General features: G+C 42.2%; 1 protein-coding gene across 2 annotated transcripts in view; it reads left to right on the plus strand.

Annotated features, from left to right (window-relative positions):
• Npsr1 (neuropeptide S receptor 1) overlaps nucleotides 1-13750 on the plus strand; it is a 213529-nt gene that overhangs the window by 177455 nt on the left and 22324 nt on the right. The window contains exons 4-5 of one of the 2 annotated variants that reach the window (XM_021207550.1): nucleotides 8327-8420; nucleotides 11399-11600. In XM_021207550.1, coding sequence (XP_021063209.1) covers nucleotides 8327-8420; nucleotides 11399-11600 — 296 coding nt within the window. The remainder of the gene's footprint in view (nucleotides 1-8326; nucleotides 8421-11398; nucleotides 11601-13750) is intronic. The other variant, XM_021207551.1, reaches the window with a different exon arrangement.

Below are 13750 nucleotides of genomic sequence, written 5' to 3' on the forward strand. Positions count from 1 at the left end.
CCTACCCACCCACTCCCACTACTTGGCCCAGGCCTTCCCTTGTGCTGGGTCATATAAAGTTTGCAAGACCAAGGGGCCTCTCTTCCCAGTGATGGCTGATTAGGCCATCTTATGCTACATATGCAGCTAGAGACACAAGCTCAGGGGGTACTGGTTAGTTCATATTGTTGTTCCACCTACAGCAACCCTGAGATTCTACCTCACACCAGTCAGAATGGCTAAGATNAAAAATTCACGTGACAGCAGATGATGCCAAGGATGTAGAGTAAGAGGAACACTCCTCCATTGCTGGTGGGATTGCAAGCTGGTACAACCACTCTGGAAATCACTTTGGTGGCTCCTCAGAAAATTGGACATAGTACTACCGGAAGATTCAGCAATACCTCTCCTGGGAATATACCCAGAAGATGTTCTACCTTGTAATAAAGACACATGCTCCACTATGTTCTCAGCAGCCTTATTTATAATAGCCAGAAGCTGGAATGAACTCAGATGTCCCTTAACAGAGGAATGGATACTGAAAATGTGGTACATTTACACAATGGAGTACTACTCAGCTATTAAAAAACAATGAATTTATGAAATTCTTAGGCAAATGGATGGATCTGAAGGATATCATCCTGAGTGAGGTAATCCAATCACAAAAGAACACACATGATATGCACTCACTGATAAGTGGATATTAGCCCAGAAATTTAGAATACCCACATTATAATTTGCAAAAAAACAAAACAAAACAAAACAAAACAAAAACAAAAACATGAAACTGGAGAAGAAGGAAGAAAAAAGTGTGGATATTTCATTCCTTCTTAGAATGGGGAACAAAACACCCATGGAAGGAGTTACAGAGACAAAACTCAGTGCAGAGCCTGAAGGAGCGACCATCCAGAGACTGCCCCACTTGGAGATCTACCCAATAAACAACCACCAAACCTAGTCACTAGGCAGATGCCAACAAGAGCCTGCAGACAGAAGCCTGATGTAGTTGTCTCCTGCGATGCTCTGCCAGTGCCTGTCAAATACAGAAGTGGATGCTGACAGTTATCTATTGGATGGAGCACAAAGTCCCCAATGAAGGAGCCAGAGAAATACCCAGGGAGCTGAAGGAGGAACATCAATATAAACTAACCAGTACCCCCAGAGCTCCTTGGAACTCTACCACCAATCAAAGAAAACACATGGTGGAACTTGTGGCTCTAGCTATATCTGTAGCAGAGGATGGCCTAGTTGGTCATCAATGGGAGGAGAGGCCTTGGTCCTGTGAAGGTTCTATGCTGCAGTATAGGGGAATGCCAGGGCCAGGAATGGGAGTGAGTGGGTTGGGGAACAGGGGGAGGGAGGAGGGGATAGGGGATTTTCACAGGGAAAACTAGGAAAGGGGATAACATTTGAAATGTAAATAAAGAAAATATCAATAAAAAAGAAAAAATAAAGTTGAGTGCAGAAAAAAAGTGGCATTTTTTTCAAAGATGCAAAAAGAGTTCAGTACTTACACTTTACAAAATGATTCAGCACATATATCTTAATATCTGGAATGGCAGATTCCAGTATTGTTCTTTTTCTGCAGGATTGTTTTGCCATATGGTATCCTTTGTAGTTACATACAAATATGAATTTTAGGATAGATTTTTCTCTTTCTGTGAATAATGACATAGGGATTTTAATTGGAATTGCACTTAATCTTGGACCAAGATTACAGTGCTAGGCATGAATCCCCTTCTGTGAATCAGGCATCAACTCTAACAAGAAAGTCATAATTACCTTCATAACTCTTGTGCCACTATTGCACCAGTCAATATTGTTCAGGGTCCAATGCTGGGTACGGCCACTCATGTGTTTTCTTCCTTATCTACCCTATAGTATCTTTCAACACTATGAAAGATAGCGTGAAAAAAAACTTTCCTGTCCACTTTCCTGCTCTTCAATCAGAGTGATATGAGTTCTGGATCACCTGTATTAAGTGGATAATTTAATCTGAATTTTGTTGTTGTGCTCATTATGCTGACGTTGCTGGGTTTGGAAGAGCTAGCATATATTTCAACCTCAGTCCTGTGGCCAGTTAGTGTCGATTTGTGACTCAGGTAGCTGAGGCAATTCCAGTTCAGCTAGGGAAAGTCACACGTTCTGACCTGCTCTGCAGGTACTTTGTACGGATCAGTGCAGTGGAGCATGAACTGCAGGGTTAGAGAGGTGTGGCCTCTGACCTGAGCAGCAACTGCTCCAGGCAGTGCTTAGCCATGGCCTGGCAGGCACAGATACTGGGGAAATGGCTTCTGACTGGGGAAGTTGGCAAAGGCTTCACAAGGGGTCCTGAAACTCAGTGGTTTGGGTACCAGTGGGCATGGAAGGTGACCTCTTTACAGATGAACAGGTAATCAACATTTATCCTGTTATAGAGGAGTACGTTGCTTTCAAGGGAGTAGATGCAACGATTTCCTGTGGGGAAAGGGGATATTCCATATAGGTTGTCAGATGTTAGGTTAGAATGCCAGAATGAGGGGGTAAAATGGTGACTCTGCACTCAAGACCATACACTGTTCTTTGGGGAGACCTAGGTTTGATTCCCAATACCCACATGGTAGTGAACAACTGTCTATAACTGCCGTCCCAGAATGTATCATCAGGCCTCTGAAGGCACTGCATGCACATGGTACACAGACATATATGTAGGCAAAATACTTGTGCTCATAAAATAAAAATAAATAACTCTCTTATTGAAATGCCATAGAGAAATGAGAATTTTGCCTATGCAGTGAGCAGGGGCTCATCCAGGTCCTCAGATGGCGAGAATGGAGTGCCAGGGGAAAGATTGACAATATATTCTACCTGTTAAGAAAAAAAGGCACTTTGTGAAGGCCCTGGGATGGTGGCTATCAAGCTCCAGAAGGAAGGGAGGGTGTGTTATTTCTAAGAGGAAGGGACTGAAGTTCCCACAAGAGGGACAGTGTGGCTCAATTTTCAAAGCAACAGATAAAGTCTTGCAGGGAGTAGCTTGAGATATACCTGGGATGCTGGCATGCGTGTGTCCAGGGGAGGTGAGAGTGAAGGCTCTGCCTGGGAAGAGAACAGTGTGAGTCCTGCCAAAAGGATGAGGTCACGCAGCAAGTGAGTAAGGAGATCCTGCAAAGGGGACATGCTGGGAATCCAGAGGGAAAGGGAGGATGTGGCTCCAGGCAACATGAGCAGTCATAGTTCTGGGAAGGCTGTGGGGTTCCAGAGAGAGGAGAAAGAAAGAACCCCACAGGTAATGTGAGCAGTGGACACGATGGGATGGACAAGACATTCAAGATGCCCACCCAGTAAGAAATCGATTCACAAATGTGAGTGTGTAGTGGTTGATATCATAAACTGTACAGCCATAAATAATACTCACATATATAATATTGAATAAAATGTTTGCATGAGGATTGAAAATTGTTAATCACAACACAAATTCTATTTATTGAAAATTGTTTAAATGTCTTCGGTCTCTATATAGAAAAGAATTGGTCACAGTAATTGCAGTTACCACTAAGGTGCTCTGTAAAATATTGATGCATGCAATAAAAATAAAGTATTAAAACCTAGACACAGATATTGTACCCTTTAAAATACTCAGTATGAATCACAAGCATAAATGTAATACCATAAAACCATTATGGGATAACTGGAAAGTTTAAAAGACAACAGTATAAAAGCAACCCTCTTAAAAATAGGAAAGAGTAGGTGCATCACTAAAGATGGCAAACATGCATCTCATGAGTGAATCGCAAGTTAGAACATGGAGGTACCAGTACTCACGTATTACACAACAGCCAGCTTACAGAAAAGAATAAGAAACACTGGCAATGCCCAACACTGGCACATTAACAAAACCTTGGGCTCACTGTAGATAGAAATAAAAATGATACAGCTTCTTTGAAAACCAATTTGACAGGTTCTTACAAAGTTACGCATAATTTCACTACACAGTTGAGCAATTTACGATCATAGACATTTGTGCAGTTGAGCAGACAACTTATATCCACATAAAAACCTGCATAAAGGTGGTTTTCATTGCTCTAGTAATCGCCAAAACCTGTTACCAACCAAGATACCCATCAGCAGTTCAATGGATTAACAAAGCATGTCAAGTCCGTGGGGTATGATAATGAGTATTTTTTTCTAATATATAAGAAAATAAGCTGTTGATGCACATGAAGGAATGGTAAGCCACACAGTTACACGAAAGGAGCCAATCTGGTCAGCTAAATACCGCATGACTTCAGCTATAACACATTCTCAAAAGGGCAAAGCTGTGTTAGAACATAAATCAGTGGTTCCTGGGGATTTGTAAGAAGAAAGGGTGACTAGACACACATAGGGCATTGCAAAGTCAGAGATTATCATCTTGATAAAATGGATGTTAGGTAAGTGTCATCTCACTGTCCAAGCCCACAGAATGCAGCGACAAAACCTGAACCTTAATATAAACCACGTAGCTTAGTTGTTGATAATGTACCGAGACTGATCAGCTAGTTTAATATCATGTGAATTCAAGATATTAACACCATCAGATATGCGATGCAACGTGGGCAACACAGGAATTCTCTGCACTATTTGTACAACTTTGTAAACCCAAACTTGCTCTAAAAAAAAAAAAATCAAATGCATGGTTTTAAAGGCAGCCTAAGAATAGTAGTTTACATGAACACAATCTGGCATTTTTCTAAGTAAAATCACTGTGCTTCCAGCACAAATCTCACTTCCCTTTGCAGAATTTCCTTGCATGTCACATTCTCTGGGTCATGTCTGTCAGTGTTGGGGGTGGGGTGGTAGGAAGGCAGACATGTCCTCAGGCTTCCATCTGCTCTCCGAATGCCACCCCATATGCTGTTGGTGTGTAGAGTCTCCATTGTTGACATTTATGAATTGACTATAATTGTACTGTGATTTCCTTCTTTGCTTGAGTTAATTACGAAGATGTTTAAATTTCTGAGTGGTATTATTTTTTAAATGTTACTTGTTTCAGCTTTGTCACTTGTTTGAGGTATGTGAGTTGAGTAAGTCCTACTTTTTGGATTCTACTGGGATATTTCCTTTGTTGATACTCTAGGAGCTGATCAAATTTTTGTATGTTGTCTAGCTATTTTGCATTTTGCACTAGGAAGTTCAATTTTGCCAGTTTAAATTTTCTAGGCTGTTTTGCCTGTAAAGCCTTGAACATTTTTGTTACATACATTTAGTGCTATGTTATTACATCTACATTTATCAGCGTGCTACAGACAATATTTGCTGTGTCTTTTATCAGCAGAAATAAATCTTTGTCAAATGGGAAGCTGCTAGCTTTGAATTTGATTGGTATCATGCAGTAATTTTAATCAAGTTCTTTAAACATATTTTTTAGTTGTTTGATATGCCTCTGAGCACTATTCTTAAATTCTAGTGTTATTTGGTTTTATTGATTTATATTCTGAACAAAATATAGTTAGACCATAGGGAAGGTTTTGTCTTAAATAGTCTTTGTTTTAATGAAAGAGATTAAGCCATTTATACTTACAATGGGAAACCTCTCTGTCACCGTTCTCTTTGGAGTTTTGTTCTTTGAGGATTTGTTGCAGATATAGTGAGTGATTGTGGGAAGCTGAAAGAGTCTTCTTCCAGAACATTAGCACCCTAACCCTGGGAATCTATGCCTGCTACACACCATATGTGACAGAAAAGGAACTGGCATGTGTAACTAAGAATCTGAAGTGTGGGGTTACCCTAAATTAATTTAGGGGATCCTAAAATGCAATCATAAGAGGAAAATACAGATCTGGCACACAGGCAGAAGAGGGAAGACACTGCAGCACATAGGAAGGAATTACACTGAAGGACATAGGGGCAGGATGCTGGCAGCTACCTGAAGCTTGAAGAATCTGGGGATGGAGTCTCCCCTAGAGTCTGCAGAAGAGGCATGATCCTGAAAATGTCTTGATTTGGGCATATAGAATCATTTTAGACTTCTGGTCTCCAGAGCTATGGAGAGAATAAATTGATGGTGTTGAAGCCACCAAACCTATGGCTATTTGCCATAGGCACCAAAGATGACAGAGAAGTTAACTTTTCTCCATTTTAAATTTTTTCTTTGTTTATCTTGTTTTAACTTCAGATGTATCGCTATCAAAGGCAGACAGACAACTATGTAAGGCTTAACAAGACTTCTCTTTTTTTCTTCTCTCCCCTCACAGCATGACCCAGGTTCTTCCCTGAAATGCTACATCATACATTCCTGTCTGTGAAGCATTTTGCATTTTGAGACCCTCCTTGTGTGGCATAGTTATCTTGTCCCCTTTCTTCTTAACTTTGAAACAATTCTTATTCAGCTGGTGTCTCCTCTGAGGACTCTGGAGGGGGGATGTGGGGTGTTATATTTCCTTCCTTCATACATATCCAAAAAAAAAAAAAAAAAAAAAAAAAAAAAAAAAAAAGCTGTTCTGTGCATTGGCACAGAAATGAAATTTACAAAATTCTTGGATCACAATTTTTCTTTCAAAACTCTGAACGCGTTCTCTGGCATTTACTTTTTTACGGAGAAGCCTGGCAATTTGAGACGTATTTCTTTTGGTTATCTTTATTTATTTTACTGCACCTCGATGTTTCAGCTCAGAAGTTAAATATTCCTTTCGGCTGTGTCTCCACATCTGTCTCTTTTTGGTTAATATTGCTTGCAGCCCGGAAAATCTGTTTTGGTGCCTCTTCTCCTGTCCCAGATTCTGAACTGACTCAATGCAGAAGAGATGTCTAAGATTCGGAACTGCCTAGCCTCTCCTTTCCAGCTCACTCACTTTTTCTCATCTTTCTCATGCCAGCGTCTTGCCATTGTGTGGACAGCCTCAGCCATGGTTCACACAGAGAAATCTCAGTTGTCTCTAAGGAGGTATTAGCTTGACTTGTCTTTAAACTTAACTACTCTCTTTCTGTTTCTACCTTGGTTACTCTTTACACAAAGGAATTTCTTTTTATGTCCCTCAGGTCTGTGTGTGTGAAGGGGTGGATGGCGTCAGTCTCTGATCATATTTTACTCTCCTCTCCCAACAAGATTAATGCTGGAAAGGATGTGTGGCTGTGTTATAAAGACCAAAAAATGGGGGCATATGGTCCCCGATTTCTGATGACCCAGTCACATGACTTTTTAGACTGTATGATGGTATAACCTTGGAATCATGGTTTTCATGTTCAACACCAGGGCCCTTGTAGCACATGAGTTAGCCAACGGTGTAGTATGAGATAGGCTGTGCACTCGATGATTTTGCCTAACTGGAGGTTAGTATAGGGTTCTCAATATATATAAAATAAGATAATCTACAATTTTCAAACAATTGACGTTAAATGCATTATCAAATGGCAACACTTCAAGTAATGATAGCTTTATCCTAAATTGAAGGGCAACTATAGTGGGCTGATATTTGTCTGAGCTGCAGAAAGTATGACAAAGGAACAAATTCCAAACTAATGTGATCACTAAAGAAAAAGTCAGACTCTCAGCCATACACCACCATTGCTATGCCTATGCATTTTACCACAAAAAGAGAGATCTTACTGGCTTGTAGAAATTGCCTTCTGGTTACTCAAAAATTTTCCATTGAGAACATACTTTCTGACATATCTCAGTTAACTTGATTCCATACCGGACTGCTTCACAGAAGAGATGTTAACTTACGTCCCAATTTCTTTCTCTACAGAGAATGAAACTAAGTCTATGCCCGAGCTGTTGAAAAGGTGTGGATGAAGTTAACTGGAGGAGTCAGAAGAGGGAAGCTCAGAAGCATAGGCTGCATCCAGCTCTGACAGAGACTGGGGGGGAAGGAAGTGTGGGTAGGGGGTGGGGCTCTCTGAGGGTGATGCTGGGGTGAATGGCTGGAACAGCTCGTGGACGCTGGGAAGCCAAAACCCTTCCTTTACCTCTCAACTACTCTTTCTGATAAAAGGCAAATGAACTTTTGTTTCTGAACTGGATGAATTATATATTCTGGATGTCAATTGTGGCAGAGAAAATTATTTTAGCTTTAAAAGTCAATTCCAGATAAATGCACCATGCAACTGTCAAGAGAGACTGAGCTTGAAATATGGGAAAGCCAAGGAGCCAGTTGATCATACAGAGAGAGCTGTGACCATTCTAACCCTATTGCTAGTAGCAATGCAGAGTCCTGTGGCAAAGTCCAGCTCTGCTTCCAGCAGGAAGGCCAGGACCTCTCTACCTCAACTTTCACCCCACTGATACCTTGATTCAATCCCCTGGTTTGTAAGTACCAGGAATATTGCATAGTATGTGCATTTCTTCTTCCATGTGAAGTCACACATGTCCTCTGGTTCCCGTCCTTAGGTTGTCCTGCTCTATGCCTCTACCTACGTTCTGGTGTCCCTCAGCATAGACAGATACCATGCCATCGTTTATCCCATGAAGTTTCTTCAAGGAGGTGAGCTAGCATTCTTTCATAAAGATTCTTTTACAGGACAGGGATATTTTTGCTAATATTCTATTGATGTTTTCTCTGCCCCAGTCATACTCCTCTCTCTTCTCTTCTCTTCTCTTCTCTTCTCTTCTCTTCTCTTCTCTTCTCTTCTCTTCTCTTCTCTTCTCTTCTCTTCTCTTCTCTCCTCTCCTCTTCTCTTCTCATTCTCCTCCTCCATCACTGTCTAATGGGTCAGAGGGTAGATAAAATTTATAGAAAGAAAGTTTAGATGCCAGAGGAATAGAGGAATGCTGCCTGCTCCTCACCCCATAAGAGAAACCCTCGGTGGGCCAGGCTGTGCCTGTGTTTCCATCTACTTCCTTAAGGTCCTGCCAGCAAACACACTCTTACAACAAAATGGGTGCAATTCCTTCAAGCTCTTCATTCTCAAGAAACAAATACCTGCCCCTCCTTATCCTCAAACCACAAAGTATGTTTAATTTATTGCAAACAAGGGAAGTTCTCCTTACTTTAGGATCCCTGAAAGAGAAAAGCAGGTGGCCAGTAATATCCTCTGCTGATGCTCACAGTAGTAATCAGGGCAAGGAGTGCTGCTTGATGTTCAGTGTGTGGTGCAGGAGGAGAGGCAGAGCTCAGGAAACTTCAGGTCCTGAGGCAGGAGGGCATGATGAAGGTTCCAGAACTCTCCAACGAGATGGGAGAGTTAGAGGCTCTTCATCCATGGGGAACAGAACGGAGATGCTACTGATAGGGTCCCAGAAGCCATCATGCTTTGGTGATGAGCACTGTGTAGGACCAGCTAGGTGCCCTCTGCTCTGCCCATGGGCAGGCCTGGCCCATGGGTTCCTAACCTTCTCATATACCCACAGAAACTGAAATTTGACTGGGAAAACAAGGAGGAAATTGGGTATCTTTTAAATGTGACAAAAGCTAAACTGGGGAAAGTAAATAATTCATTTAAAAGGCATCCATAGAATCCCTCCCTAAAGAAGGCAAGTTGAATGAGTGATGAGAACCTTTGAGTAGATCTACAGAATGTCATGGGAGAGCCATGGGAAGTAGAGAGCTGTGGGAATTTCATTAATTGACCACACATGGATTCACTTGTACTGTTCTTCAATAGAGTGACAGTGTCCTTAGCTAGCAATTACAGGAAATTGGTACTGTTATGAGTTTTAGGGTAATCGATAAGAATTAGTAATATACCAGCAATGGTGAAGAATAATATGTGTTAATATGAAAATAACCTCAGACTCTGATAGAACAAATGTCAGCAAAATAGCACATATATACATACACACACAGACTGACAGATATGTGTACACATGGAGATCTCTCTCTCTCTCTCTCTCTCTCTCTCTCTCTCTCTCTCTCTCTCTCTCTCATACACACACACACACACACACACACACACACATACATAAAGAGCAAATAAAACTTTAAATAAGTTGGAAAAGAATGGGCTTGTTAATATATAATATTGGACTAGCTTTATAGCCATTTAAAAACATGAATTCACTATGACATAGCTAATTAAATACAGACCCTTTTATACTAGGAAAATGAATCATTCAAACATGCAAGACTAAAGAACATAATGACAAACCTTCCACCATTCTAAGAAGGATAGAGTTTTTACAGAAATCACAACAAAAGCAGAAGTAGTAAATCAAATTATTTGTCACTACACCAAGGTCCTCAACCATTTATATAAATAAGAATCATGAACAATAGCAAAAGGAAAAGTGGAATTTTGTACCCCCAAAAGATGAAGAATTAATATCTTTATTATTATTATTATTATTATTATTATTATTATTATTACTATTTTATTTATTTTACATCCCAAATGCTGCCCCCTCCAAGTCGCCCCCCAGAGTTCTTACCCCTACCCACTCTCCCCTTCACCTCTGAGAAGGTATTCCCCCAGACATCCCACTCCCTGGGGCATCAAGTCTCTACAGGATTAGGTGCATCCTCTTCTGAGGCCAGACAAGGCAGTGACATATGTGCCTGGGGCCTCAGATGAGCTGTGTATGCTCTTTGGTTGGTGGCTCAGTCTCTGGGAGTTCTCAGGGTCCACATTAGTCCACACTGTTGATCTTCCTATGGGGTTGCCACCCCTTCAGCCCCTTCAGTCCTTCCCCTAACTCTTCCTTAGGGGTTCCCAACCTCAGTCCAATGCTTGGCTGTGAGAATCTGCATCTGTCTTATTCAGCTGCCGGAAGAGCCCCTCAGAGGACAGTCATTCTAGGTTCCTGTCAGCAAGCACAACATAGCATCAGTAATAGTGTCAGGGTTTGGTGCCCACCCATGGGATGGATCCAAAGCTAGGCTAGTCACTAGATCAGTCTCTGTGACACTCCTTCATGGCTAGTGAGATTTCAAACTGGTACAACCATTCTGGAAATCAATCTGGTGGTTCCTCAGAAAATTGGAAAGACCTGAAGACCCAGCTATACTGGCATATACCCAGAAGATACTCCACAATATCACAAAGATCAATGTTCCATGCTCCATTGTGTTCATAGCAGTCTTATTCAGAATAGCCAGAAACTGGAAACTAGTGTCTTTCTTGTGACAATTTTGACAAAACTTAAGAACATCCACTAAAAAAAAAAAAGAAAGAAANAAANAAAAGAAAAAGAAAAAAGAAAAAGACATGAACACAGATTAAGAAACAAAGAAACAATTATGAGACACACTGCTAATTAAAGAATTACAAGGTTAAACATGTAGAGGAAAATTGTACCAGCCAGCTAAATGAGATTTAAAATCTTCTTGGAGTTGGGGAACAGTGGGATGTAGGTGGACCTGCACCCTCATATAGAAGCTGTACGCTGCAGAGAGCATTAGATTCATTTGAGGAAACTGACACGTCCCAATGGCTCTCAGCCAGAGGTCAGTCTCTATGGAGAACCCTGGGTGTTCTTGAAGCATGTGTCCAGGTGCCCAGGCATCTTTCTCTTTTCTTCAAGCAGAGAAGCAAGCCAGAGTCCTCATCGGAATAGCGTGGAGCCTCTCATTCCTGTTCTCCATTCCCACGCTGATCATATTTGGGAAAAGGACACTTTCCAATGGTGAGGTGCAGTGCTGGGCACTGTGGCCAGATGACTCCTACTGGACCCCATACATGACCATCGTCGCCTTTCTGGTGTACTTCATCCCCTTGGCAATTATCAGGTGAGAGGCGAGTAGGCTGGACCCTGCCTGAGCACTGTTCTACTTTGCTTCTTCAGATCAGTCACTGTTCCAAAAACCTTCCAAGAACCTGTTGGGATGCAGGATCCTATCTACTGTTGCCATGTGCTAAGCCCAGTTCCCCGAAGCAGAGTCAGGAGAGAACATTTACTGAGGATGCGCTCAGACACATATAGTGTGCCAAGTGGCTGTGACCCATCTTTCACAGTGCCACTCTGTGAAATAAATGACTTCATTTTATGAAAATTAAAACTCAAGATCTGGGCAGTTAAGGAACTTAACATTACACTGGATTAAAATCTTGGTCCGTCTGATAATGCAGACCCTGTTCTTTCTACAGTATCATAATCATATAGCCTTTCAAATACAAATTATAATACTAAATTTAGGGAAGTAGAAACGAAAAGACAGACACACTCGAAACAAATGGAACCCCAAATTGCAATAGTATGGTAGTACATGCTTGAGTATATGGGCAGGGGGGCTTTGATATCAGAGAAAAGTAGATAAAGATTTTCTCTCCATGGTGGGATTCAGAAGAAGGGGACATAGTTTATTGCAAAAAGCCTTGGCAATCAAGACACAGAATGGAACTTATTCTTGAGGCCAGAGATGACCAGGGCAGCCTGCTCAGAGGTAGGGTGGGGTCTCACTCATTCACCCAGTCAGACTCCACTGCAACAGTGGCCCTTCCTGTGTGGATGAGGTACATGGCAGGTGTGCATGTGAGCTGTGGTAGTCCTGTACTTTTGGGGTGTCCCTTGCCTTCCATGATGGGTCACATTAAGCAACAGAAAAGGCAGGCCAGCCTTTGGGTTGTGGTAGTACACAAACACTCTGCAAATGTGAGCTCTGACAGACAATATGGAGGGCTCTTGGCTCTTCTCTCAGGCCAGAGAAAGGCAGTATCATTTTATTATTTGATCTTTCCCAAACTATGAGTTAGGAAAATATACATCGTTGCTTTTTTTTGGGGGGGGGGGTCTTTTTCAAGACAGAGTTTCTGTATAGCTCTGGCTGTCCTGGAACTCACTCTGTAGACCAGGCTGGTCTCGAACTCAGAAATCCACCTGCCTCTGCTTCACAAGTGCTGGCATTAAAGGTGTGCGCCACCACTGCCCGGCACCTCGTTACTTTAATATGCGTCTGTTTTCTTGTCTTTCTCCTTGGCTATTTCTAAGCATCTCCTGACATTGGAAAGTTGCCTGCTTTGTGTTTAGTGATCATCTTTGGTTTCCTGAAACCCTAAAGCTGGGAGGAATTCGAGGTATTACCATCCAGCTGCGACATTTTCGCAAGGGTATAGCGGTGACTAGAACAGCAGGTCACTAGCGCCTCTGAGATAAGGAGCTGTCCAGTCGTCTTTTCTGAACGAACAAACTAACGTCCACATTTTTCTCAGCTTGCTGCTCTCCTCTCCACCAATTTGCACGAGAGGGGGTTGGGTGGAAAGATGAAGGTCTAAGTTTATGTAACCAGCCCAAAGGTAGGAAGCAACAACAAAAGCACAAGATTCCAGTGGCTGGGTGTGGGTGGGGCCTCACACCTGATTGATTTCTCAGTTTTCATTAAGCCACGCCTTCTAAGTCCCCACTTACTGGGAAGGTGCCCGCAGCAGGAGACCTTGGCCGATTTCTCAGGAGGTCTGTGACTCTGAGACCGCTTTCCCACACTCCTTTGACTGCTTTTTGTAGTAGGGCTGCTCCTCCGGACTGCCTGCTGCATAACTTGTGGTTTGTTAGTGTGTTTGAAAAGTCAAGGCTCAATTTGTCTGTGAAATAGTTTCAAAGAGGTGTTTCTTTCCCCTCTCACCACAGTAGCAACTCCTTTAGAATTATGCCGGCTTCCTGGCTGCCAGTGACCTTCGGTGTCCTTGAGCTTCTTGGAAGCATTTCCTGTCTGTCAGGAAGCCCGAGGTCAGCCACCAGCTGTATTCCTCTCTAAGTCAGGAGCCGGGCTTCTTTCTGGGGGGCAAGGCATTCTCTACTTCTTTTTGCCTCTGCCTCCCAAGTGCTGGGATGTGCCACCACGTCCTGCTTCATTCTCAAGCATGCACTGTACTAGCACGCTCTCTCTCTCTCTCTCTCTCTCTCTCTCTCTCTCTCTCTCTCTCTCTCTCTCTCTCTCTCTCT

The sequence above is a fragment of the Mus pahari genome, chromosome 10 (assembly GCF_900095145.1).
Source record: "Mus pahari chromosome 10, PAHARI_EIJ_v1.1, whole genome shotgun sequence".
Taxonomy (NCBI): Eukaryota; Metazoa; Chordata; class Mammalia; order Rodentia; family Muridae; genus Mus; species Mus pahari.